This window comes from Wyeomyia smithii, chromosome 1 (assembly GCF_029784165.1).
Source record: "Wyeomyia smithii strain HCP4-BCI-WySm-NY-G18 chromosome 1, ASM2978416v1, whole genome shotgun sequence".
Classification (NCBI taxonomy): domain Eukaryota; kingdom Metazoa; phylum Arthropoda; class Insecta; order Diptera; family Culicidae; genus Wyeomyia; species Wyeomyia smithii.
The window spans coordinates 31,912,967-31,938,500 of record NC_073694.1 but is presented as its reverse complement, the minus strand read 5'-3'; the positions used below and the strand labels follow the sequence as shown (position 1 = coordinate 31,938,500).

General features: G+C 39.6%; 2 protein-coding genes across 2 annotated transcripts; both read right to left on the bottom strand.

The window, feature by feature from the left end:
* Positions 1-20,613: 20,613 nt before the first annotated feature.
* On the bottom strand, positions 20,614-22,758 carry LOC129725321 (mitochondrial-processing peptidase subunit beta). Its single transcript, XM_055680975.1, has 4 exons — positions 22,543-22,758; positions 21,436-22,302; positions 21,017-21,364; positions 20,614-20,955 (listed from the first exon to the last, which is right to left on the bottom strand). The coding sequence occupies exons 1-4, from the start codon at positions 22,606-22,608 to the stop codon at positions 20,815-20,817; spliced, it is 1,422 nt and encodes a 473-aa protein (XP_055536950.1). The 5' UTR covers positions 22,609-22,758; the 3' UTR covers positions 20,614-20,814.
* Positions 22,759-23,249: 491 nt separating this feature from the next.
* On the bottom strand, positions 23,250-25,089 carry LOC129727348 (2-(3-amino-3-carboxypropyl)histidine synthase subunit 2). Its single transcript, XM_055685109.1, has 2 exons — positions 24,790-25,089; positions 23,250-24,726 (listed from the first exon to the last, which is right to left on the bottom strand). The coding sequence occupies exons 1-2, from the start codon at positions 24,949-24,951 to the stop codon at positions 23,473-23,475; spliced, it is 1,416 nt and encodes a 471-aa protein (XP_055541084.1). The 5' UTR covers positions 24,952-25,089; the 3' UTR covers positions 23,250-23,472.
* Positions 25,090-25,534: the final 445 nt, after the last annotated feature.

Here is a 25,534-nt window from a genome sequence, read left to right as displayed (position 1 = left end):
TTTCCGATGACGATTTTGATGTCCCGTGACGAGCAGCCGTCGTATGTTGCCTCCAACTGCGCGTAGAACGATTCCTTCTCGTCGTCAGGTCTACCTTCGTGCGGGCAGTGAACGTTGATGATACTGTAGTTGAAGAAACGACCTTTAATCCTCAACAGACACATCCTCTCGTTGATCGCCTTCCAATTGATCACGCGATCCTGTATTCTGCCTATTACATAAAAACCCGTTCCCAGCTCGTTGGTTGCTCCACCGCTCTGGTAGAACTGGGCCTTGCCTCCACGGACTTTCCACACTTTCTCACCTTTGCGACAGATCTCCTGCAGAGCCACGATGCCAAATTTGCGGGGTTCTAGCTGCTCGAGCAGCACCCTGTCTCCGCCCACAAAATTTAGCGACTTGCAGTTCCAGGTACCGAGTTGTCCGTTTTTCATTGCTTAGGTCCATACCGAATGCTCCGAGTTATATTTTCTTGAATGTTCGTAGTGTAATTGTTTTGGTAGGTTGCCTTACTAGGGCTACGCTACCGAGTCTCGTGATGTGGCTGCCATCTTGGGTGTAGCGTTCTAGACAACACGTTTCTTTATTCAGCCTCCCGCTCCGGGTCAGACGCTGTTATGAGCCGCCCCTAACCTGGGAAACAGACGCTCAGAAAGGCTGAGCTTTCCTCCGAAGAGGTCAGCCCACCTCCCCCTTCCCTGTCAGCATACGACCAAGGTCCCACCACGGGTTGGTTACCATGATCTTCGCTTGGTTACTCGTATCCCGGCTGGTACCACGGGGGAGTAGGGACAGGAGTTGCTGGGCAGGATGCTATGGACCACAATAGGGTCTATTTTATGCCAACTAGTACGGGTTGTACTGCAGGTACGCTCTGCCCAGCCGTTTACCAGCTCTATCTCACTCATTGGTGGATTAATCACCCATAATGTAGAATTTAAAAGATGCATTCTAAAATATCCTGAAACTTTTCCGACGTTATGTTACGTTATGGCTATAATCAACATTTGAATCACTATTTAGGTCATAATTCACACAAACGACAAAATAAAACACTGTGTAAAGGAGATATTGAGCTTTAGTGGCATTTTTGTACAAATGCTTAGTTTTCCATCACATGTAAAATGACAATATCTCAGTTTTCCGATAAAATATCAAGGATCTTTTTTCATGAAAATTTTCGTCATGAATCCCGCTTTCCAGTAAAAAATCAGTTTTTGACTGTATATTTTTTGTATTTGTTTAATAGGGTTTTTTTCTAAAAAAATTGGGAAAAATTTACTCTCTACGATGTTTAATGAGCTCTGTGAATCCAATAACTGGATGCAATGCTAAACCAAGCAATAAATATTCAAAATTAACCCTACAAAAATAAAAATAAAAATATGGAAAAAATGTGGGAATCGAAAAAATATGGAAAAATGTGGGGATCGAATAGAATTGCAAAAGAGTGGTTTCGTAGCTTAAAAAGCCATTTTTTATAAATCACGTTTGGGCAACTTGAAAACAATTTTTTAGAAAGTCAAAATGTTCTACACAAATGCTGTAAATAACATTATCTTTTAAATTTAGGGCTGAGCACCTTGACTTTTTTAATATCGATTATTTTGGGACAGCCTAATGTCGGTTAGAACTATCATGGATGGACCACTTTCTTCAGTGGACCACCCTGACAAAAAGCTGTTTATTCTCTTGATATTAGGTATAACTAGGGTAAAGCTACCTATGATGGATCACGTCCTTCAATGAATCACCGGCCAGGTTTAATTAATTCGTGCGAAAACTCGAGAGATTTCCAAAAAACTTTAAGCGGTAAACATCCTACTCAGCTATTTGTAAATTCCAATGTATATCATGAGAACAAACAGTTTTTCGTCAGGGTGGTCTACTGAAAAAGGTGGTCCATCCAAGATAGTTCTACCCTAGGTGGATAAGAGGTTTTTCGATAGAAAATTACCGAAAATCCCTCGAGTTCACTCGAGTCCACTAAAGTAGATGGTCCATCCAGAATAGATTCTTCTTTTTTTTTTCAATTTTGTAGAATTTTTTGATAACCGCTTTGATTATTTTCAAAAACATTAAGACGACTTTTCAGCATAGCTCTAGTAACTTTATGCTGCTTCTTTTGCATTTCTTCCTATCAACTTGTTTTGCCACTTTCTTGATAATTTGTCAGTAACTTTTTGGGAGTTTTTGACAACTTTTCGACAATTAAATTTTCTGAACGAAATTTAAGTTTTGACTTTTTTATTCCTTTATCGATTTTTTGTAGACCTTCACACAGCCAACTTATTATTTGTAACTTATTTTTGATTTTTGATTACTTTTGACGTAGAACGACATCTCTCAGGAAGTTCAGCTACATAGGGTTGTAAAATGAAAATCTAGAAACGGAAAAGGGGAAAAATATGTCCAATTTTAAATGCTTATAAGTCGGCTAGTTTTCAATAGATTTCCTTCGTTCTTGCAGCAATTGATGGGAAAGTCTTCTATACATGCAGATTCCGACCTCTGATTGGTCGCTAAATGCTCGTTTTCCCTTACACTATCGACAACCTAGTTAACCAGGAATGCACTCTTTGAGTGAATAAGAGTCAGTCTTTGCTCAGACCAATCATTTTACTAGTGGATGGCGACTAGTAAGGTACTAACTATAAGTAGCAGCGGGTAGCAGCATTGCGGCAACGGATATCAGCAGCGGTGATGGTGGCAGCGGTAATGGTGGCAGCGTCAACGGTAGATGCAGCGGCACTTCCCCCAGTAAAAGTTACCTTTATGCGGTAGCGGCAGCATCAGCAGTATGCGCATTGGCCTTTCTCTCATTTGTCCAATTTACCGTCAAATTTCTACGAATTTTGAAAGTAAATCTATTTGCTTCTTGATTTTGTCGAGTGATTGAAAGTTCTACGTTGAAAATATGGTAAAATTTGATGAGATGAATATGGGTACAGAGTTGAGTATAGGAGCGATTACCATAGTCTATCGTAATCATACTGTCTATCATTCAACGAATTCACGATCACTCCCAAATGCAAGAATTAAAGTGTAACAATGAACAGCTCTATGTAGCTCTACGTCGATTTTTTCTACAAAATTTTCAAAACCATTGATAGCCTGTTATTGTTTTTCAACAATTACGATGTTTGTTCAACAACTTCATGTTACATTTTAATTACTTTTTGTTTTAGTTTTTCGTAAATTTTAACTTTTATAAGAAATACTTAAACACTTACGTCGGGATATATAAAAAATTTAATTTTCGAGCAACTTTATGCTAATTCTTTGACATTCTGCCAGCTCTTTGACAACTATTACTTATCTAATAGAAAGAACAATTATTTGTCAGTTCCTTTTGAATGTCGCACAATCTTTCCGCCGCGGTCCGTAAAATGTTCGAAAACAAACCCGTAGATTAATAATTCATGTAAAATGATTTCCACGTAATTGTCCTATCATTTTCCCCGGCAGCCGCTCACTATTATCGAATATATTCGCGAAAACGCAGCACAAACTTTCTCGTTCTCGTAAATTCTCCTCCGGCAAGGTGTGCAGTTTTTATGCTGTCTTCTATTTGGTCGGCACCGACACCCGGCTAGGTGTGGGATAAAAAAATGAGTTATGCTTCCATTTCATTAAACTTTTGCCCTAAACTTTATCCGAGCTCCTTTTTATGTCATCACATCCCCTAGATTACACGTTTATTTTGAAAGTTTTCACTTTTTACCGGGCGTCCGAAACTGTTCCCAGGTTCTTGCTCGGTTTGATTGCGGGGGGGGGGGGGTTGAGTGAGGAGCAAAGTTTACGCTGCCTTTCAGGGTACCTATGCTCGGTTTCTTTCACTTTCATCGAAGCCCCGTTACAGTCGGTGCTGCTTTTTGTTTTCCCGACTTCGTGGTGCAGGAAACTTTTTGCACTGTCACAATGGTGTCCCTCTTTGCTGGAAAGTGATTTCTGACTGTTTTGCTGAAATAGTGGTTTTCTACGATATGGTTGTATCCGGATCTTGTAGGGTAACAAAAAATTTAACTTCATACTTCAGCTTAATTCTTCAAGCCATGCAAAAAAGTAGTCATGAACATTGTCTGTCCCAGATTTTGTAAAAACCATGTAAATTTATATAGTTTTTTTAAGTGTGTAAGATTCGTCGTGTTTTAGTTTTTCAATTGATGCAAGATTTTCAATCGGAGACATTAATAATTCTCTACAAAAAAAACCCTTACTGCGTATTTTTCACTATAATGACTTCCAAACAAAGCTGAAAATCATTAGCAAATCAATAGTAAACCGCTTATGTCATATTTTTCTCGGAGTCTGATAGAAAGTAAACTATGCAGTGCAATCTCGCTTTCCTCTGTGCCTTTCTCGAGTTTATCCAAATGCCGTTACAGTAATAAATCGTTTCTGTATGAGAAATTATTGTTCTTTGCGAGAGTACTGCAGAAAACAAACAGCTCCCCGTACCTGACGCTCAGAAGTACCTATATACAAGCTTCCAGGCAAGATCTTCTTCAATTCAATTTGCATAGAGAAATCAATTGAATTTATTATTCACTCAAATGGTTCCAATCCAAAGTATAACGACTGTTACGGAGCAGATTCCCCAGCAACAACCAATTATCCTGTGAGCCAACTGATGAAACCGGAGCACACTAGAACATCGATTCCGGAGCTAGTCGTACAGAAACAAATTCATGCAAGGGCCAATGAACAAAGGGATATCGTTCATTGTCTTGCTTAGTAAAGTGAGTGGTTTCCTTTCTCGTGCATTCTTATATTAGGGGTCTTCACATCGAGCTCGTATACGAATACCGAGCCGTAAACTGCGTATCTTCCATTACTCGTCAATAGAGGTGAGTATTTTTACGGCTGGGTATTTGTTTACGAGCTCGACATGAATCCCCCTATTATATTCTGTAGTACTCCGCCTATTTAATTGCATTCTGTTATACTTCATCATATTTCATTGTATTAAATTATTAGATGGAGACTTTTTACGAATATAACGAGTGTGAAACTTTTGTCGGTAGGCACGTAGAAAAAAATAATAGGAGGGTGGTATCCAAGACACGACCGCATAGTTGACGTAGGGCTACAATAATTTTAAAATTTTATGTTGAAGCTATGTTTGATTTGAGCTCGTTTTACTTTTGTAGATTGCTTGATTTATTTTAACCAATTTAAGCTTAACATTTTCCAAAAGGAAGGAATTTTGGTTCGGGTGGTAATATCAAGTATCTAGGTCGTCAGCCCAAATTCATCAAGCGACACCTCAAAAGACTAGAAACTACAACTAGTTCATTGGTGGCCATTTCTACTTTTAAGGTCGTCTTTGACCATTTGAAAAGTCAAAAAAGTCATGAAAAAAGAAACGTTCATTATTGGCATGGTTCGATTTTGGCAACAGAAAAAAATTCTGGCGTGTTGCCAAAATCGAATAGGGTCTGTATTTTGATTATTTCTTTGCAGCACTCCATCTTAGAAGAAAAAATATTCTCTTTAACACTCACAATGGTCCAGAAACCAAATTTAGGGGGAAATGTGGGTCTAGAAATCTATAGCAATGTTTTAGAGAAAAACTTTTTTTTACAAAGTTACTTAAAATTGTTGGAGCTATAAAATTGTAGAACAAGGTTTTTTATCTACAAAAATAAAAAAGTTAGATACTTGATAGCATCAAAAACTCACCCTAATTTTTGATACTTTTCAATAATATAATGATAATATGTAACAATTTGTAGAAGAAAGTTTTTCTCTAAAATATTTCTATAGAGCTCTAGACCCAAATTTCCCCCTAAATTCGGTTTCTGGACCATTGATGAATACCTTTCATTCTAATACAGCGAGTTTTCTATAATACGCGAAAAGGCAACCTTCTATAAAATATTTATTGAGTACGATTTAGTAGAAATTAAACTTCCTTCTATATCTATTTGTCTTGTTGAAATTGGCTCACTCACCGATCACAAAGCGGCAAAGATGTCACATAATTTTTTTTCCTGCAGTTACAAGCTCGATAAAAAATATCGATAACGAATTACAGTTTTAGTAGAAAATGTATATTCACAGAAAATTTTAAATTGACATAGAATTTTATGAGCATGTTAACATTCAATTCAGGTCAATTTAAACATTTTATCAGTATACAGAATTAATCAGAAAAAAAATTATCAGTTTCAAGATACCAAAGAACTACGAAGATACCAAGTTATATGTCTGTTATCTTCGAAAATAAACTGGGCTAGAGTGATGCACACCATTAGCCTTAGCAATTAATGTTTGCATAGCGTTGTTCAATTACAAGTAAGGTTATGGGAAAAAATATTTTCTTGCAAATGCTAATTCAAAAAAATTTTCAGTTGAAAAATACAAATACTAATGTCGGAACTCTAATATCAAGATGAAATGAATTTGGCTTTCCTCTATACCGCCACCGTGGGATGCAACTAGTATTGTCATATTGGACTAAATTCATTTAGCTATTCAAAGATCTGTACGGAGCATTTTGGTTTTCTATTGTCTTTTAAATACCCTATATTCCCTATATGTCTTTTAATACCCTATATCCCCCTATATTCGTCCCCCGTAGTTTAATTTGTCAAAACACCATGCCGGAGACAGGGAGATTGCGGGATCATGTCCCGTCGGGATGCGGTATATTTTTCCAAATCTGTATCATATTTCCAGTTCGCTCATTTTTCGTTCTCTCTACTTCACATACTGTCTGCTTGATAAACTTGCGTGTTAACGAAAAAAAGCCGTTTTTAAAAATAGAAATTCAGTTCGAAAAACCCTATGTTCCGTTATTTGAATAAATCTGGAAAAAGCAGAGTTTAGAGTTCAAAAAAAAAACAACGCATTTTGTTGTCCCCGGCGGCGCAGCGTATTTTGCGGCACCCGAAAAATCATATTGAATTCTGATATTTGCTGCTATACGATACAAGAAGAAAAAGGAGAAGACAATTCAAACGGCAGTTCGATTGTGTGCCACGCCCCACTGTGCGTCAACAGCAGCAATGTAGTTTTCACTTGGTTTGCCTGCACAAAAATGAATATCGAGTTTTTCTGCACTGATAGACGACGAGCAACCAGCGCATTGCTCGGTGCAGTACTGTTGCATGTGCCATCATGTTTCCTTCAAGACATCAGTTTTATTAACATTAACATATTTATTAACAGCAGAACGTAATACTGTCTGATAGTGGAGGTGGTTACGAACTTTCCGAAAAAGCTTTACCTTCAAGACATGAAAAAAGTCTAGGCTCATGGAAGCTAACATTAGTTGACCTATTGGGACGGGGAGATTCTTTCAAATTTTTTTTTTGCCACTGCTATACTGGATATCACAGCAGGCAGTTGGTGTCTATTCATGAAGTCTGTGCCAGGCGTGCTCGCATATGATTGGTGCATTGTTGGTGAAAATTCGACCTTGAAACTTTTATTCAATTTTCACTGTTTAACAATGAAGTGATAATGATAACTGAGGAATCACAAAATTGTCCATCATTTTATCAATCCAACGACATATTGACTATTGTGATCCATCATCTGGTTACATCAGTATAACCGTTTGAAATCTTTCATTCCGACGTTACATCTTGGTTTTAGTTTTCGCGGAATGTATCTCGATATAGTGCGGTTAGACGTAGTCCTACGTCAAAATAATGCTGGAGTTTTTCTAGGAATGCTCAACCCACCAACCGTCTGAGACAAAAAATCTAACCGATTCCAAATATTCGAATAATCCGTGACTGCTCGAAACCCACCAGCAGGCCGCCGCTAGGGAATTTGGATTGTGTTTGCTGTCAATTTTTTTACGGCTTTTCCGATAACCGCTCGTGCGGGGATGTCAAATGTCAAGTCCATCCAGCGGGTATTAATTTATTGCCGGCACCATTGCCAGCATCACCGTCATTGTGTTGCATTGTACCGGTACGAAAACCGGTAGGTTTGGTATTGTTTTTGTTTCGTGATTGAGTGGTAATGCAATTATCACCACACCATAAAAATAAAACAACCGCTCGACAATCTGGACTATTTGCTGCGCAATGAATATCTACATGGGTGTTAATTCAAAAACAACAAAAGTATTGAATAATTGATTGATAATCGAACTACGATGGGTTTGCGTAGTCAATCTGGCTCTATGGTAATGATTGAGGTTATGGCTCTAATTTCCAATCTCAGTTGTGTTTTTTTAGGGAAATTATGAAAACAACGAATTACGACTCGAAATTTACTATATTTTTGAGCAATATGGGCAAATTGGATTCGATTTGGACATCATTTTATACACTAGACCTTCTGTTTTCATGCAAATGAAACTATTTGCAACCAAGTTGCTCACTCGAGCGCGATGGCCGTCATAATCTTGCTTTGTTCCTACTCACATTCTGCATCGAGTAACTGCAAGCGCTGATTTACCACGATAACTATCGTGTACACCAACTCGCTAAAGTTCGAGCCTATACAAATACACTCAGGTCCTCATGTCCATCCCAAATTTGTATGACAATTCGTAGACAAGACTAAATCAAGTTTCAATAGCATAAAAACCGTTCTAAAATGTTTGAACTTTGTTCGAGTATGATAATGATCATTGTAAAGGCCAAAATTCAACATTTTATATTTCAGTATTAACACCAAATATTGGGATTTTGATGTAGAATTACGTCTTACGGCAATATAGGGATGAAATTTAAAAAAAAGAAAACAACACAAGAAAACTTCATTTCTACAGCGATCGATGGGAAAGATAGCCATGCGTCCACCAAAATGCGGAAAGTTGTGATTATGTCAACGTACATACGACACACCTTCGGAAGTTTAACTTTCAGTAGTCACGTATAAAAGCTAGCATACAGAAATTAAGTCTTCATTGTATAACCGATCACTGCAGCAGCAAGAGGATGATTAACTGGGAACTGAATCGACCAGCGATTTCAGATATCTCGCAGCCTCTTATTGCGGACGGACCAACAAAGGAAACCGGCGGACTTAACTCTGGTGGTTGTAGATCGCCTTTCATAGCCCTAGATTTTAGATCTCTCGTCTGAGCAGGAAGCACTATCATACGGGAATGTTCTTCATGAAAACAAAAATCAACCATCTTTTCGAGGAAAAATATCGTCGTTTCGTTCAAAACATGCACAACTCATAATTCATAGTATCGAGAAAAAGGGGTTTGAAAATTTGGAACTTCTAATTCTCATTGAACCTATTTGGGAGTATTGAGTATTAGGACTTGTGAAAGCACGTAAAAAGGTAAACCATGAATGATAGAGGGACCTGTTTGATGAAAAAAAAATCCACTTTCGCATATTGCTCACCCTGTATTATAATTTGCCTTAAATGGAAAACCGTTATTGAAATGAGGTCGATATCTTGTGTCGTTTTTGAGTAATGGGTAAAGTGTTCTTCCAACTCGCACAAATTTTGAGTCCGGGAGGTTCAGGAAGGTCCAGAAAATAATCATAAACTAAGCTCAAATTCGTCCAAAAGAGACCTTAAATGAAAATGTTTAACTAGGCCATCCCTGTTTTATAAACTATATCTGATTTGGCTTTTTCTCAATTCGGGAGACGTTTGCTCGCCAGGCTTCAAATGGTGAGTTGACAACCTGAAAGGAGCACCAAACATAGCTTCGGCCCTCACAAGTTATTATCTCACACCTCCACGAGTCATATGATTACACTAGACTGCCGATTGAAACATGGATACAACTGGTTGGCCCAGGCAACTCGGGCAATGTTGTCATCCGATAATAGCTAAATGAGAAGGTGCGACGCGATCATTGGCGCGTAAACCATATTCCGGCGGTAGAGGGAATGCTTCACCAACCCGAGCGTTTGTTCACCAAGATGGTGTGGCTTAAAACAGCGTCTGATCTCCATGTTAGAAGCGGTAGATCAACGTCCTGGTGGTAGCGTGGGACCCTAAACAGAGCTGACACGATTGTTCCCCTGGCGAGACAGGGGGTTGGGAAAGGCCCAACGAGCCGCCCCGGAAAACATCATGTTACCATGTTACCAACTACGCAGCCGATCAATGCAAGGATGTACAAGTTGAGGATAAAAGGCCGATTTTTCAACTACAGCATCATCAACGTGCACTGCCGACATGAAGGAAGACCCGAAGACGAGGAGAAAGCATTCTACGCGCAGCTGGAGCAGGTCTACGATAGCTGCCCACGACAGGACGTGATAGTCGTCGTTGGGGACATGATTGCTATGGTAGGACGGGCGGCATTGCAATCGGACTAGTAAGCCTGCATGCCGTGTCGAATGATAACGTCCACCGGTGCGTAAACTTTGCGGCCTACCGTAGTTCGAAGCACCTTCTTCCCCCCGCAAAGATATCCACAAATCCACCTGGAGATCACCCAACCAACAGACAGAGAACCAAATCGACCATGTTTTAATCAATGGCAGGTTCTTCTCCGACACCATCAACGTTCGCACCTACCGAAGTATAACACCCGCCGAAGTCGAACGCCGCGACCAAATATTGAGCAACTGCGGGACGCAGAGGCTGCACAAGAATACGCGCAGCAGCTGGAGGCAGCGCTACCCACGGAAGAGCAGCTTGGCGCAGCTACTCTTGAAGATGGCTGGAGGTGCATCCGATCCGCCATAGATAGCACTGCTGTAGCGCTACTAGGTACAAGGGTTCCGAATCATAGAAATGACTGGTTGGACGGGGAATGCAAAGGGTTAGTCGAGGAGAAGAACGCAGCACGGGTGAGAATGCTGCAACACCGTACGAGAGCGAACGTGGAACGATACCGACAGGCACGGAACAGCCATAACTCGATCTTCCGAAGGAAGAAGCGTCATCAAGAGGACCGAGATCGCGTAGCGATGGAAGAGCTGTACCAAGCTAACGACACTCGGAAGTTCTAAGAGAAGCTGAACAGCTCCCGTAAAGGCTTTATGCCGCAAGCCGATATGTGCAGGAGCTTGGACGGTAACCTCCCTACAGACGAGTATGAGGTGATCGAAAGGTGGAAGCAGCACTTCGAAGAGCATCTAAACGGCGATGCAGTAGAGCGCGAGGACGGTATGGCAACAGATCTTGGTGCACGAGCAGAAGACATCAGGATTCCAGCCATCATCTCCTGGAGGTGGACGAGGAGATTGGCCGGCTGAAAAACAATAAAGCTGCTGGAGTGGACCAACTTTTCAGCGAGCTACTGAAATACGGTGAAGAAACACTGGCTAGAGTCGTACACTGGGTCATTGTCAAGGTTTGGGAGGGAGAACAAGTACCGGAAGAGTAGATGGAGGGTATTTTGTTTCCCATCTACAAAAAGGGTCACAAGCTAGAGTGCTGCAATTACCGCGCAATCACTCTGCTGAACACCGCCTACAAGGTACTCTCCCAAATAACACATTCCTAGCTCTTCTACGCCAAGACGTCAAAACTTCAAACTGCATAGGGTAACGGGGGTATTTTGGCCCACATACATATTTTGGCCCACTCGATAACATTTTACGCATTTTATCTGATAATTTCAATGAATATTAGAAAACTATGCATGCAACATTGAATAACACACCTAAGAATCATACTACACTATAATTTTCGGCGAAAAACTGGCTCTAGGTAGTGTTATTTTGGAATTAGTTCTTACATATTCAAAGTCATGGCTGAGTCAACCCAAAGTCAAGAGAAAGTGGTAATATACAAGTCAACGTCCGGAAGCTATTGTAACAAATATGTATGCTTTCGAAACATTTCGTTATTGTAGTAACATCAATAAAATGTCATAGAAACAGTTTGTATACTCTAACATGTTGGAAAAAGTTGGAAAAGTGGTTAAACGCGTGGCCGAAATATGTTTGCCTCTTTCTGAAGCGAACATATTTTGGCCATGCCAAGTTTTGACATCTCTTTGTTTACCGTTCGGCCGTTGCACGTGAACAAAGAAGCAGTTTGTGACAATTTACAGGTAAATACTTCTTAATTTATCACATTTAACGATATGAAATTGGATGAGAATGCCTGTTAAACCGCTATATGCCAAATCATTTCATTTTTAGATGCCTAAAATTTACAAAAACTCACAGCAGAAGGATGTTCCCATCAAACCCACTATTTTTGCTCTAAAAATACCGATGATGATCTTAAATATAATTGGTCCGAACTATTTCCATACACGTCTCTAGATATAAAGGTGGGCCAAAGTAAAAATTTGGTGGACCAAAATATGTTTTTAGTACTTCGTAAAAATTTTGATATTTCTAGGATATTTTTCAATATATTGCATTGTTGAACGGTGTATATTAAAATAGACACTTAGCTTTCAACAATGGTATAATAGAGTAGGTATTTATGTTGAAAAATTGTGTTTGTTTTTAATGAACTGTGCGAACACTTCCCAAAGCTGGCCAAAATACCCCCGTTACCCTATTTGACCCAGAACTGTTGTGTATGTGAAAGAGGATAAATTGAACTTCACGGAAAACGTTTGTTTCATTTGAATTTACATGCAAAACATGACTAAATGATTGAATTAAAACACTCATAAAAGATTAATAAAATCATAGTTTTGACACTATTCTGAAAAAATATGCTTAAATGATACTATTTTGAAGCTATGTGCATGTGAAACATCAGAAAATAAAGGGTTTTTATGGACGTATGCATGGCCTCAACGTAGTTGTTGCTGCTATTTTGTAGATTCAATTGGTAGGTCATTGAAAAACAGGTTCTTTATTATGGTGTCGCGTTGCAAAAATAGTATTTTTTTTCGTATTGTGCAAATGTTACAAACTGTAGAAAAGTAGTATTCAGGATTTTCTTAGTACTCGATGAGCCCTTTTTTATTATATGCTAGTATGTGAAATTAGTGCATTCTACTCAAAGTTACAATAGGGTCAAAGTTATGGTATCTCGTTACGAAAATTTTATGTGTTTTTATAAAGTTACCAAAAACGAGTTTTTGTGCTTTTATCAATGTATATTGATAATACAGCATGGAATCATGATAAATAATAGTCATCTGCACAAAGTTATATCCACCTAGAAGTTAGGAGTTTGCTTATCACTGGAGTTAGATCATTACATATCCAATGGCAATGGAAACCCATGGGAAATCACTAGAATGGTTTTCAGATACTATTAAAAATGTAGAAATATCTTTGTGCTTGAAAATTAAAATGAATTATGGAAACGCGAATAGATTACAATTTCAAAGATAGTATAAAACAGTGTATTTGACTATTTTAACCTCAAATAGACTTATGCTGTTTCCTAAGCAATTGATTCAATTGCTAGGTTTAGTGTCTAGTTTTTCTTTGCTTTTTGGTGTAAATACTGCTTTAACCAACCATGTTATTTACGAAAAACACATTAATAATAATCATTGCCACTTGACAGAGAATAAAACAGAAACCAATATACTCTGGTAATGTTTTTACTTCTAGTCAAAAATTGGAAACGTATTATACCCAAACGATATACCTAAATATCAGACGATGGAAACTCGTTGATCTACAATGCTTAAACCTCCGAAACACGCAAACTATTAGGCCAATTACACTTTACTTCGTTCCTTGGGGAGCTGCTGAATTACACCTTTTCAACACACGGTGGCCTGTGGCTGACAGCCACCTTAATAAAGCTATAAAAAAAACTTTACAACATTCATTCTATCTCATCAAACTCTAGGTACATTGTAAATTAACAATATTCCTGCCAAACTCACTCAATTGCTGATGATTACGACACTACCTAAGATTTCAACACACAAGCCACAACTAACTCCTAAAAACGGATTCATTCGTGTTTTTCACATATCTTTTCTTACTTCAAGTACATTTTGATATTTTTTTCTTGAAAACCTCAACAAATTTGCAATTTGAGTGCAATTTTGAGTAAGATTGTAGCAGAAAAATTCAAACAAGACTAGTTGGTCGCCGAGGTTTCAGTAGAAGGGCCCAATGTTTCATAAAGATACAGCTATTTTTGTTTGCCAGCCGAAAAGTGGAGGTTGCGGAGTGTTAGCTTTGCATAAACTACTTGTTTCCCCTTGACTTCTAGGAAAACTGTATCAAAAAAAGGTTAAAATCTGAATGAGATAGCAAGATCGCGCCGAATGACCTATGGTAGAATATCGACCATTTTTGATTCGAATGAAACTTTGCACACGTATTTGGCTTAGCAAACTAAGCATTTTTCACAGATGGAGAGATTTTTTACACCCATGAGTTACATTCTAAAAGGGCGTATGCCTTTTGGCATAGGTTTTATTCGAAGCATTGTAGCCCAGAAACCGTTGTTTGTATAGAAAAACTGTCTGAGAATGAGTTCTAGGGAATTAAAAATGCACCATAAAAAATATCCACTGTACAAAAAAAATTGTTTTGACCAAAAAGAATTAAAAATAAACATCAAATTTCAATTTAAAAAAAAGAGTTGAATTTTTTTTTATTTTTTTTTAAAGAAACTTGACGTTAATACGCAACTTTAAAAAAAAAGTCCAGGATGGAGAAATGAAAAATAATTCTTTTATGGTAGATTAATTTTTTTATAAAAATTCTAATTCGAGCATTTTTCAAAATATTTGTATTCTGATGATTTCAAAAGATGCAGAGAGTCATTTTTAATCAAAAAGCTCTTGGTAGTAAACATTCTAAAGGCATCGGTTTTCGAGTTATTTTAAATTTAAGCTCGAAAATTTATTAATATTTCGGAAAATACACGTTTTTCTTAATTTGTCCTTGGTTCTTCAGCAAAAACCATACGTTCATTGGAATGCTTGATCAAAAATATACAATTCATTCTTTGACAACAAAACGATTGGATAAATAACTCAAGCGCTAAACCTTAGCCTACCTACACGTTCCCCCTTGCCGAATGTTTTAATAAAAATATGTCTGTCGTGCAACACTACCTACTTGTTAACTAATAATAACTGTCTGTAAAGTACGCAACCAACAACTACTGGGTTACCTATAATATCTGTTTTCGTATAAAAATACGATTGCACTACTCCAGATGTGTTAGTAACAGTTTGCATTTTGTGAAGATGAATAAAGTGAAAATGGAATACACCAAGCCCAAATGCTGTAAACCCTTTCCTGATCATCGGTGCTCATCAAGCTTACGCAAATTAAACGTAAACATTATTGCAAAATTAAAAATATTGAACAGTCAAGCTCATTTTAATACGTCTTTATCAATTTGTGATTCGTGTAGTTATTGGAATGATAGTCAAGCCACCATTCATCCCTTCATTGTTTACTATTCAGAATCTGGAACACTTTAGAATATCAGCTTCACCATAATATCGGAAGTACTCCATCATGATACTGTTGCGGTTCAGGTGTTCATTGCCAAATTAATGAGTTTTTTGAAAACAACAATAGAGTTGAAAAAAGCGATATTAATGTCTGATAGAGCTGCTTCACAATATAAAAATAGTAAAAACTTTGCAAGTCTTTGCAAGTTCAAAACTAAATATAACGTCGATGCAGAGTGGCATTTTTTGCGACTTCACATGGTAAAGGCCCATGCGATGCAATTGTTTAGCTAAAGAACATGAACATCCCATTACAAGCGCAAAAGAATTGTATGATTGGTCTAATCAGAAAAGTAATAAAAATTCATCAAAAATGTCATTTAGTTGGGTATAATATGAAGAATATGAACAAGGAGTAACAGAATGGAGCAATATTTTCAAAAATATCTATAATAATAGCTGTCACACAAAAGTATTACTCTTTTGCTCCGATTTTCAGAAAATAAGATACAAACGAAGCTGTTTTAAAATGATGACGAATCGTTTACTTATGATGTATATAAAATATAAGGTGAAACTAGTTCTGTAAAGTATCTATGTCATAAAAAATATGTTCCTAAGATAATAAAACTCGAAAAAAAAATATTTGATTCTTATATATATTTATATCACTTAGAACATTTAACTCTTTTCTTGAGAACCGTTCGCCCAATCGTTTTGTTGTCAAAAAATGAATTGTATATTTTTAATCAAGCATTCCAATGAACGTATGGTTTTTGTTGGAGAACCATGGACAAATTAAGAAAAACGTGTATTTTCCTAAATAATTATAATTTTTCGAGCTTAAATTAGAAATAACTCGAAAACCAATGCCTTTAGAATGTTTACTACCAAGAGCTTTTTGATTCAAAATGACTCTCTGCATCATTTAAAATCATCAGAATACAAATATTTTGAAAAATGTTTGAATTAGAATTTTCATAAAAAAATTAATCTACCATAAAAAAATTATTTTTCATTTCTCCATCCTGGACTTTCTTTTAAAAGTTGCGTTTTAACGTCAAGTTTCTTAAAAAAAAAAATTAAAAAAATTCAACTCTTTTTTTTAAATTGAAATTTAATGTTTATTTTTAATTTTTTTTTGTCAAAAAATTTTCCGCTCCTTGTTCCGCCTTAGGATCTGAGTAGCTCTAGTGAGTTGATGAACGGTGGAGTGACCCTGCCTAAAACCGAACTGTTCTGGGAGGAAAATATTATTTTGGTTTACGATGGTTTACGGATGGGGATCACATTAGCTAACTTTAGATTCATCGGGAATGATTGATGGAAGATCGACGACTCTAGTTAATACTTCCTAGACGGCAAGCTCGTGCGGGCTAACCATGGCATGACCCATATTGTGAGAGTTGACAAAATGCTGACCAAGTGAATTGGCTTTTTCAGATGCTGTTAAAAGGAAATGACCGGGGATTGGTGTTGGGGGTGATAGAGGGGGAATAGGTCTCGGTTTGGTTTTCAAAATTTTGGTAAGTCTCCAGAACGGCTTTCCACGGACTGAGAGGGAGCGAAGATGTTGAGAAAAATGTTTGTTTCTTAAATCCACCAACCTGGCTTTGATGATTTTGTTGAGACGATTAATATTGGTCTTCAGGTGAGGCAGGCCAGAGCGCTGGTACTGTCGTCTTATAGTATTACGGTATTGAATATATCGTTTTGTTGTGTTGTCTAGGTTCAGAGAGTTACTCACAAGACTAGAAGCCGGTACATGTAGATCCCGGGCCAGGGATAATGCCTCATCGATGGACTGAAGACAGTGGCCGATGTTTCCTGAGGACTCAAGCTAGACGCTGTAGTCTATTGCGTTGTCCACACATCGCTGGAACCGTGCTCAATCGACTCGATTGTAGTTACGTCGAGAGACTTGGAATCGGCTTCCGGACGAACACATATGATTCGCATAGATTCTCTAGGATTCCTCACATTGGATTCGTGAGCGTCCTTGAATTAAGTTCCTGAAAAAAGAATCCTCAGGAATGACCTGTATATGGCTCTAGGATTCTTGAATAAGAATCGTGAGTGGGAATTCTCCGGATCGTGTTTGGGATTCCTTTCACGATTCCGTCACCGAGTTAATCGGTATCCTGGGGATTCTTACTCAGGATTCTCTGCGTGTTAGTGAGGGTTAGCAGAGTTTCCAACTTCGACTACCACTGAGAAGTGGTCCGAACAGGTCGATGGTTGAGTGTACTCCGGATTTGCTCAACCGGGTGGGAGCGGCCGGACCTAGGATGTTGTAGTGGCCTACTTGTAGGTCGTTGAAGAGGATCAGGCCGTTTTGGTTGTGTCGACTGTTGCCCCAGGCTTGGTGTTTTGCGTTGAGGTCACCCGCAATGATGAACTGCCCCTGCCTCCGAGTCAGTTTGATGATGTCGCTTCTAAGGTTCGTTGCCGACCCGTCTCTTACGTTGACTTGCTTGGGACAGTAGGCTGCGATGATGGTAATGGGACCGGCTCCAGTGGTTACTTCTAATCCCACGGCCTCGATGACCTTAAGTTGAAAACTCGGTAGCAGATGACAGCTTATTTCACGCCGAAGAGCAATAGCCACACCTCCTCCAGAAGAATATGCTCGATCTAGCCGTACAAATCGGAAATCGGGAAGGAAGATGTTCACCGTAGGTTTGAGATGCGTCTCCGTGATAATAGCAATGTCTTTTTTGCGTACGTTGAGGAAGTCAACAAGCTCGTAATTCTTGTTCCTGATGGAGCAAGCGTTCCAGTTAGCAATCTTGATGATTTCACGGTCCATATTGGGAAGTGATCATCACCGCAGATTGCAGTTGTTCAGCTCTACTTTTGCAAGTGTGAAAAGTGTTGATGCATTCCACGACCAGTGAAAAATATTGCTCCATGGTGAGTATGGGTTCGTTGTCAGTTGTGCCAGTTGCAGCTTGGGAGAAAGTCATCGCGAACGAGTTCCCTTGGAGACCTGGTGGGGGTGAACGGCTACCAGGTTTCGTTGCTTCAGCATACGTAGAGGCAGCTGTGACTGGTTTCGTGGTGGGATTCAGCGGTAGCGGGGCGAGCAAAGGTATGAGGTATCGGGAGCCAATGGCAGGGAACTCTTTTGTGTTGTTTGGGGGCACCTTTCGGCGACCTGGTTGATTGTTGGTGGAGGCCCGCTTACGAACCTCGATGAACTCTGCTCGTTTCTGGCACGTTCTACTGGTTGCTTTGTGGGCAGCCCCACAGTTGGCGCACACCGGATCGGCGGTCTCCATCAACTGGCAGGCATCGGGAGCGTGCGTTTGGCCACACTTGATGCAACGGTACACCATATGGCAATTTTTAGTCCCGTGTCCAAACAGCAGGCAGCATTGGCTGACGTCACGATGCACTGGTTGGTAGCGCTCCCAGGCTACGATACTGTGAAAAAGTGCTTGGATGGACTGCAGGTCCGCTAGGCACGTTGAATTTTTCTCCAGGTTTACGAGATATAACTGATCACGGTACTTCCGAGTTTTGTTGTGACGCGTCATCTTATGGATCTGGATTGGTTTGAGTCCTTTTGCCTTCAGTTCATCCAACAGGGTTGTAGTAATAAAGACGATTCCCCGAATAAAATTGATATTCGAACACTTTCTTTTGTATTGAAAAGTTATTTTCCTAACACGAACATCAGAAAGGAAGAGCAAATGGTTGCAAATATAAGTTTTCTGGTATAAATACGACATCGATTGAGCTGTGAATTCATTCCGGTTTCGAACGTTGGCGAGGACAGTTGGTGGCAACAAGGAGCCCCATCAGCAATACGAATAGGTGGCATATAGGAGTCCCCAGCAAAATGGAGCATCCACAAGTCGTCACACCCGTCGATCGCAACAAGGAGCGGTCGATGGAACCAAAAAGAAAGAGACAGAAAAAGATTACCCCATGCACGTGGGCTAATAACGGCCTGTCAGCATCTACAAAATATAAAACGATAACATCAAAGGATAAACAAATCACCGAAAATCACGACAAGGGTGTCAACTTCCATGTCAGGAAGACCGCGGAGAACAACCTTGAGGGGTTTTTCGCTTCTACTTCGGGATCCGTGGCGTTTTCCAGGACAGCGAATTTGTTGTTGGCCAAAAACTTTTTAGCCGCCTGATCAGGCGTATTGTCAGGCCAAGGCCGTTTCCCCGTACTGGAATTGGTTTTTGATTTACCCATATTAGGGTTCACCGTAGCGTCGGTTTCCAACGCGAACACACAAATTTACGAACGAACGTACAAAGCAAACGGAGCGAAAATTAACTACTGTACTGCTCAACACGATAGCAGAGAATCAAATTTAGTGGTTTTACCGAAGCCCCTCTGGAAACTAACTTGGACACTAGAGGGTTAACACATTTTCAAAGTGTATTCGAACTTATTGAACACCCTGTATAATGGAAAGTTTTCGCAAACTAATCAAAGATCTACAAAACCTCGCCAAAAATGGCATAGGAATTGTGAACAAAATTTGTTAAACAGTTGTTGAACAAAATCATCGGAAAGCGTTCGAAAGCCGCTAAAAAATACGGGAAAACGTCAAAATAATGAAACAAATCTATTGACGAGCCACGTAACCGTAGTGAAAACCAAGACTTGAAAACAAAAAGGTACATCAAAAAGTAATCAATAATTTGTCAAAAACCATCAAAAACTTTTCAGCAATTGTCAACAACATGTCAAAAAACATCAATAGCGAACACAAAATCATCAGCTAAGTCTTGAGGACATTGCATTGAATTATTGAAGCCGTTGAAAAAGAAAAAATAAATAAAAATATATAGTTATTAAAAAATTGGTACAAAATTATCTAAAAGTCCTCCAAAATTTGCCCAAAATAGAAAACAGAGATGAGAATTGTTGAAAATCGTCAGTCGTTAGAATATCGTCAAAGAATCGAGGAAAATGATTAAAGAAATATTCCAACCAATTGAACAGAAATCAATTCTTCAAATGCGACTCTCGCAATTTTTGAAGAGCTGAATGGTTCAACTTACGTTTTGTCTAGTCTTGCGCCCCTCTTAACCATTCCGCCCTGGGAAGCAACGTTCACATGATGAAATGTCGTTCCAATAAAAATGAGATCAAATTTGAGTTGTCTGATGAATAGGTACATTACGTTCGAAACCTTCTAGCGAAATTTGTTGCCCCTATGCTATGTTTCCCCTATGCAAAAACATTGGGCTACACGAAAAGTAAACCAAAAAAATCGTTAAAAATGTTAATGTGATACCCCTTGAAAATCAGTATAGCATCAACATTTTTATTGATTTCTGGCTCAATCAAAATAAAAATTGACTCGTCATCTTAGCAAGTAATTAGAAAACAATAAAAAATACGGCGTACGATTTTTTATTCTTCAGTTCTGCTACCAACAATAATGTTATTCCAAGTCGGGTGAAAATTTTCAAAGATTACAATGAACTATCGAATCAGCAGTTTTTCGTTTCTGTTTATCCTAATTTGCCCCCAACTGGCAGGTGCGTGTGTGTGCTGTGCACCACGGAATATAACCCCCTCTCTGACACTGTCGACGTTTACACTCGAACCCAGCTCATCGAGCCACGGATACGCATGTAGTCGGGCAGATTCTCGACTGGACCGACGGCTGCAACGGCTGGGCAACGGTCATAGATGTACTTCATTGCAACATCACGCACGTTCTGTGCGTTGACGCTCTGAAAATATAAATTAGATTACAATAGAAATAATTTTAACCCAAAAATAGTTGATACTAACATCGATCCTCTTCTCCAACTCATGCAGGGGAATGCGCCGGTTGTAGCACAGCATCTGGCGGCCGATGTCTTCGCAGATTGGAGTCGTTCCATCCAACTGCAACAACATGTTCGTCTTCAGCAGGTTCTTTGCCCGGTCAACCTCACTTTCGGTAACCATCGTGCAGAGGCGCATCCACTCGCCCTGCAGATTGTACATCATATCCTCGCACTTAAGCGGATCGCACACGAAATAGATGCCCCACAGGCCGGTGTCCTTGTAGCACGTGTTAAACGATTGGAAGTTGTGGCAGAGGTTGTCCTGGGCCGATGCTGCGGCCAAGCGGGACGCGTTGTTGGCACCACCGCCCTGTTGATTGACAAGAAAAAACAAAGTTCAAAGAGTCAAAAGAACGTAAGGTTGAACAGGGTAAAACGCACCTGTGAGCGGTCCCACGCTCCAATCAGCGTATTAGCAACCATTAATGGGACATTGTCCTGATCGGTCCATCCGCAACCTTCAACCGCAATGGCAACATGTGCCAATGGCAAAGAATCGTCACGTACGCGGACTTCCGAGCCGGTAAACCGGCAGGGCGTCAACAGTGGCGCCTTACCATCGAAGGTGCTACCAATTTTGCCCAGATTTGATTGAGCCAGCTGTACGAGATCCCTATGCTTGACACCACCTGCAGCGGCCAGCACAATCCGTGGTGCCTTGTAGTGGGAATCGATATAAGCCTGCAGATCCGACTTGCCGATCGATTGAATATTCTTGGTCGGTCCTAGAATGGTGTTACCTAGGGGTGTTCCCTGGTAAGCCGTGGCATGCAGATGATCAAAAACGACCTCCTGCATGTTGCTTTCTACCTCCTGCATTTCCCGCAGGATAACACCACGCTCACGTTCGATTTCCGCCTCGCCGAGCTTGGAGTTCTGAATGATGTCCGAGAGAATCTCCACCGCTTTCGGGACGTCTTTGGATAAACATTTGGCGTAGAAAACGGTCTGCTCGCGAGACGTGTACGCATTCAAATGGGCGCCCATGTTTTCGACCTCCAATTCCAAATCGGTTTGGGAACGCTTAGAGGTTCCCTTGAACGCCATATGCTCCAGGAAGTGAGCGACTCCATTGTTGCGGTTGTCCTCATACCGCGAGCCAGCGTCGATCCACAGTCCGACGGTGGCGGTCTGCGAGCCGGAATCCTCACTGGCGACACGCAGTCCGCTGTCCAGCTGGGTTGTTTCGGTTGGTGGAACGTTGACCAAGGCAGCACGGAAATCGGCAGCATTCGAAGACTTCAGGCGCTGCAAGAATGAACTTGATTTGTAGTCTAACCTCACACTCAAAACAAATGCAATTCAATAAATGTTCCGAACGATTTTATGCGTAAATTCACTGAATAAATCGTCAAATCAATGTCTAAGCGTCGGTAGAAGTGTTGATACAATTTTAATTAAGACTAAGAAAAATAGTTCCGATTCCAAGAGTAAAATTACGTAATTACACAATTTATTCTTTGCGTTGCAAAATGTCTTTTACCGTACCTGAATCAGACGAGTTCCGTTGCCAGTCACCCGCAGGGTGTTGGCCATTTTCAGTAGCGATGCCATATCGGATTCCTTTTTTCCTGGTAGCAGGCAAGTGTTGTTGATACTGAAAAAATCACCAGCTCCTAACTAGATGGAAAAGTTTAGGAATATTCGTCTCGATCGTCGTTCTGCAAATCGCGCACCTTCAAAATTTCGATTTTACGTTGACAGCTGTCATCCGGAAAGGATGACATAAATCGATTAAGTTGCGTTTCTTTGATATTAAACTCGATGATTAAGGTTGTTCAACTATATAGATCGGCAAATTTAATTGCCGTGATTAGTGAAAATCTCAAACGCCTCGCATTTAATCTTCGTAATAACCTGAGAGTAAAAACCATTAAATTATCACCAGCATATTACCTTTGTTCAAAAATGTTTTTATATAATAACGTATATAATAACGTATATAATAACGTATATAATAACGTGTTTATATAAGAATATTTATTTGAGCAAAACAACCTTTTTTATTTACTGATATATTTTTTTCGAAAGAATCTTAAAGATTGATTAAATTTGTATTTTGTGGAAGTTATCCTTTGATTAACTATTTGATGTTGTAAAAATTGAAAAATTTCACCTCATAGAAACGAAATCCAATTAGACGAGAGCCATCTTCAAAAATAAAAGTTGTTTCGTATAAAATAAACTGAAATAAACCAACTGTATTTCAAAAGTTCTTTCATTTCTTGAGTGCTGTATAAAAGCTGGTTTCAAATTTAAATTTCATTCGGGTTGTTATACTCGCTTGAAAAATGCTCCTGCGATAATTTATAGTTATCTTCTGGGATAGCTAGTAAATATTTTACGAAAAAAAAGCTAGTCGTTTGTCCTTAACAACTCAAGCAAATCTTAAAACCTTTTTTTATAAAATCCAACATTTTATTTCTCTCCCAAATCGTTCTCATACTTGATAGGAATTCCCCTCCGGCCTTCCACAATTACGGCCGGAGCATCGCGGCCCAAGTTCTGCCCCAGTCCCTGCCAGCTGCGGTTCTGAAAGGCATCTCCCGAGCTTACGGTAGCCACCTCATTCCGACCTCGCAGCAACAGTTGCTGGCAGTTGTTTTCATCAACGGTTGCCTCGTTATTGCGCACAGTATTCCTCACCGACCCGGTCACTAAGCTAACGTCAGCCGCCTCGGAATCGATGGCTTTCGGATCGAACGGTCGATACAAGCTTCCAGAGGGTAGAATCTCCGCGAAATCCGTACTATACCGGGAAGGAAACTGTCCGATCCAGGCGGGGTTGAATGCCAACTCGCACTCGAATACCGATACCAGAGGTTTGAAAAAATCTCGAGACGTGAAGAGGTCATTCTCCGGGCAGCCGACCAGCACGAAGCAGTCAATTTCAGCGAAATTCGCCAACTTGGCCGAATTTATTTTCCCCACAGATATTATGTAGGTACGAATGCCACGTGCCTTCGCTAGTTGTTGAATCCTATTAACGACATCCAGATACCCACTTGCAGTCAGCGTCGCTACAACTATTCCTAAAGAGCGGGCATCTTTACATTTTTCAATGTAATAGAAACGACGACGTAACCATTTACAGTTTAACGGATCAGCCAAAACTAAGCTATCGCTGGACGGTTCATAACGGAACCATTTTTCCGCTTTTACACTATTCGAAATGTTGAAGAAGCTTTGATTGTCGTGTCCAATGAAAACACAGCACGCATCCTCGGTAGACAATCCTTCCAGTTTCCAGCTAAGATTGTTCGGTTCCTCACACGCAGCCCGCTGACAAATTGTTAAGTATTTGAAGTATTCCCTCAATTTATCCTCAATCGAATCCATACAGTAAGCAAAGCTAACATCATAGAAAACCATCAATTTGGTTTGCACATCCGGGAACTGATGCTGAAGTGCCTCCATCAAGCGATCCGCATCAAGACGAGCTCGGAGAAATACGTAATGCGTGGGCAAACGCACTGAGCGACTCAGGCATGCGTGTCCAAAATGAATTATCGCATCGGCCGAAACATGGGAAGCAGCGATTTCATCTACGCAGCAGCTGCCATAAGAAGTGTCTCCTAAAATAAAAAACTCAGCATCCTTAACCGCTTGCTCCAGCTGTTCCGATATCGTTGAACTGAACGGCAACAAGGCATCGGGGAATTGGAGACAAATCTGTAATTATATAACATTTAACGCTGGTTTAGGCTTAAGAACTACATAAGTAGAAGAGTGTACTTTTGTGTACTTCTTTGCCAATATCCAGTCACTGCACTGCTGCCGAATTTCCTCGTTCCAGATGCTCTCGATGTTGACTTCTGACGGATGCTGGTCGTCCCCTGAAATCTCCAGCTGACGTTCGAGGACCGCCGCGTCGTTTGAACTGAATGCCACTGCCATTAGATGGTCGATTTCTAAATGATTAAAAGGACGTAGTACTTTCTATATTTTGCTTTTAATTGAATAATATTAAGAAACAAGGAATCACATTTCGTTTGTTTACTAATCAGCGAACTCGACTTCGAGTCATTCACAGGGTTGAATTCTATACCGGTTGTAATTGGTTTAGCCGGGCCGATGAAATTCAATGAAATATGTACAGGTACGGCTGAAATAGACAGGTTTTGGGTTGTTTTTATGTTATCCCGCAAAATAAAATACGATGTATTTTGCGGTGAGAACAATAAACGGACAATGTTTTTTATTGTAACCATAAAAAACATGGTATTTTTACTGTAAGCTTGCAAACGATTTTTGTCATTACCATGTTTTAACATCGTTTTTCGTTGTTTCATCTACCACCGACAATATTTTTACCATGAAAAACATTGTCAGTGACTTCTAAATGTATGGGAAAAATGCCTGAAAAAATGCTGTTAAGATACATAACAACACCCCTTTTTCATTGTAAAAACGAAAAAACAATGTTTTTTATTGCTCTGGACAATGATATTTAATGTGAAATTTTACATTTGTATTTGAT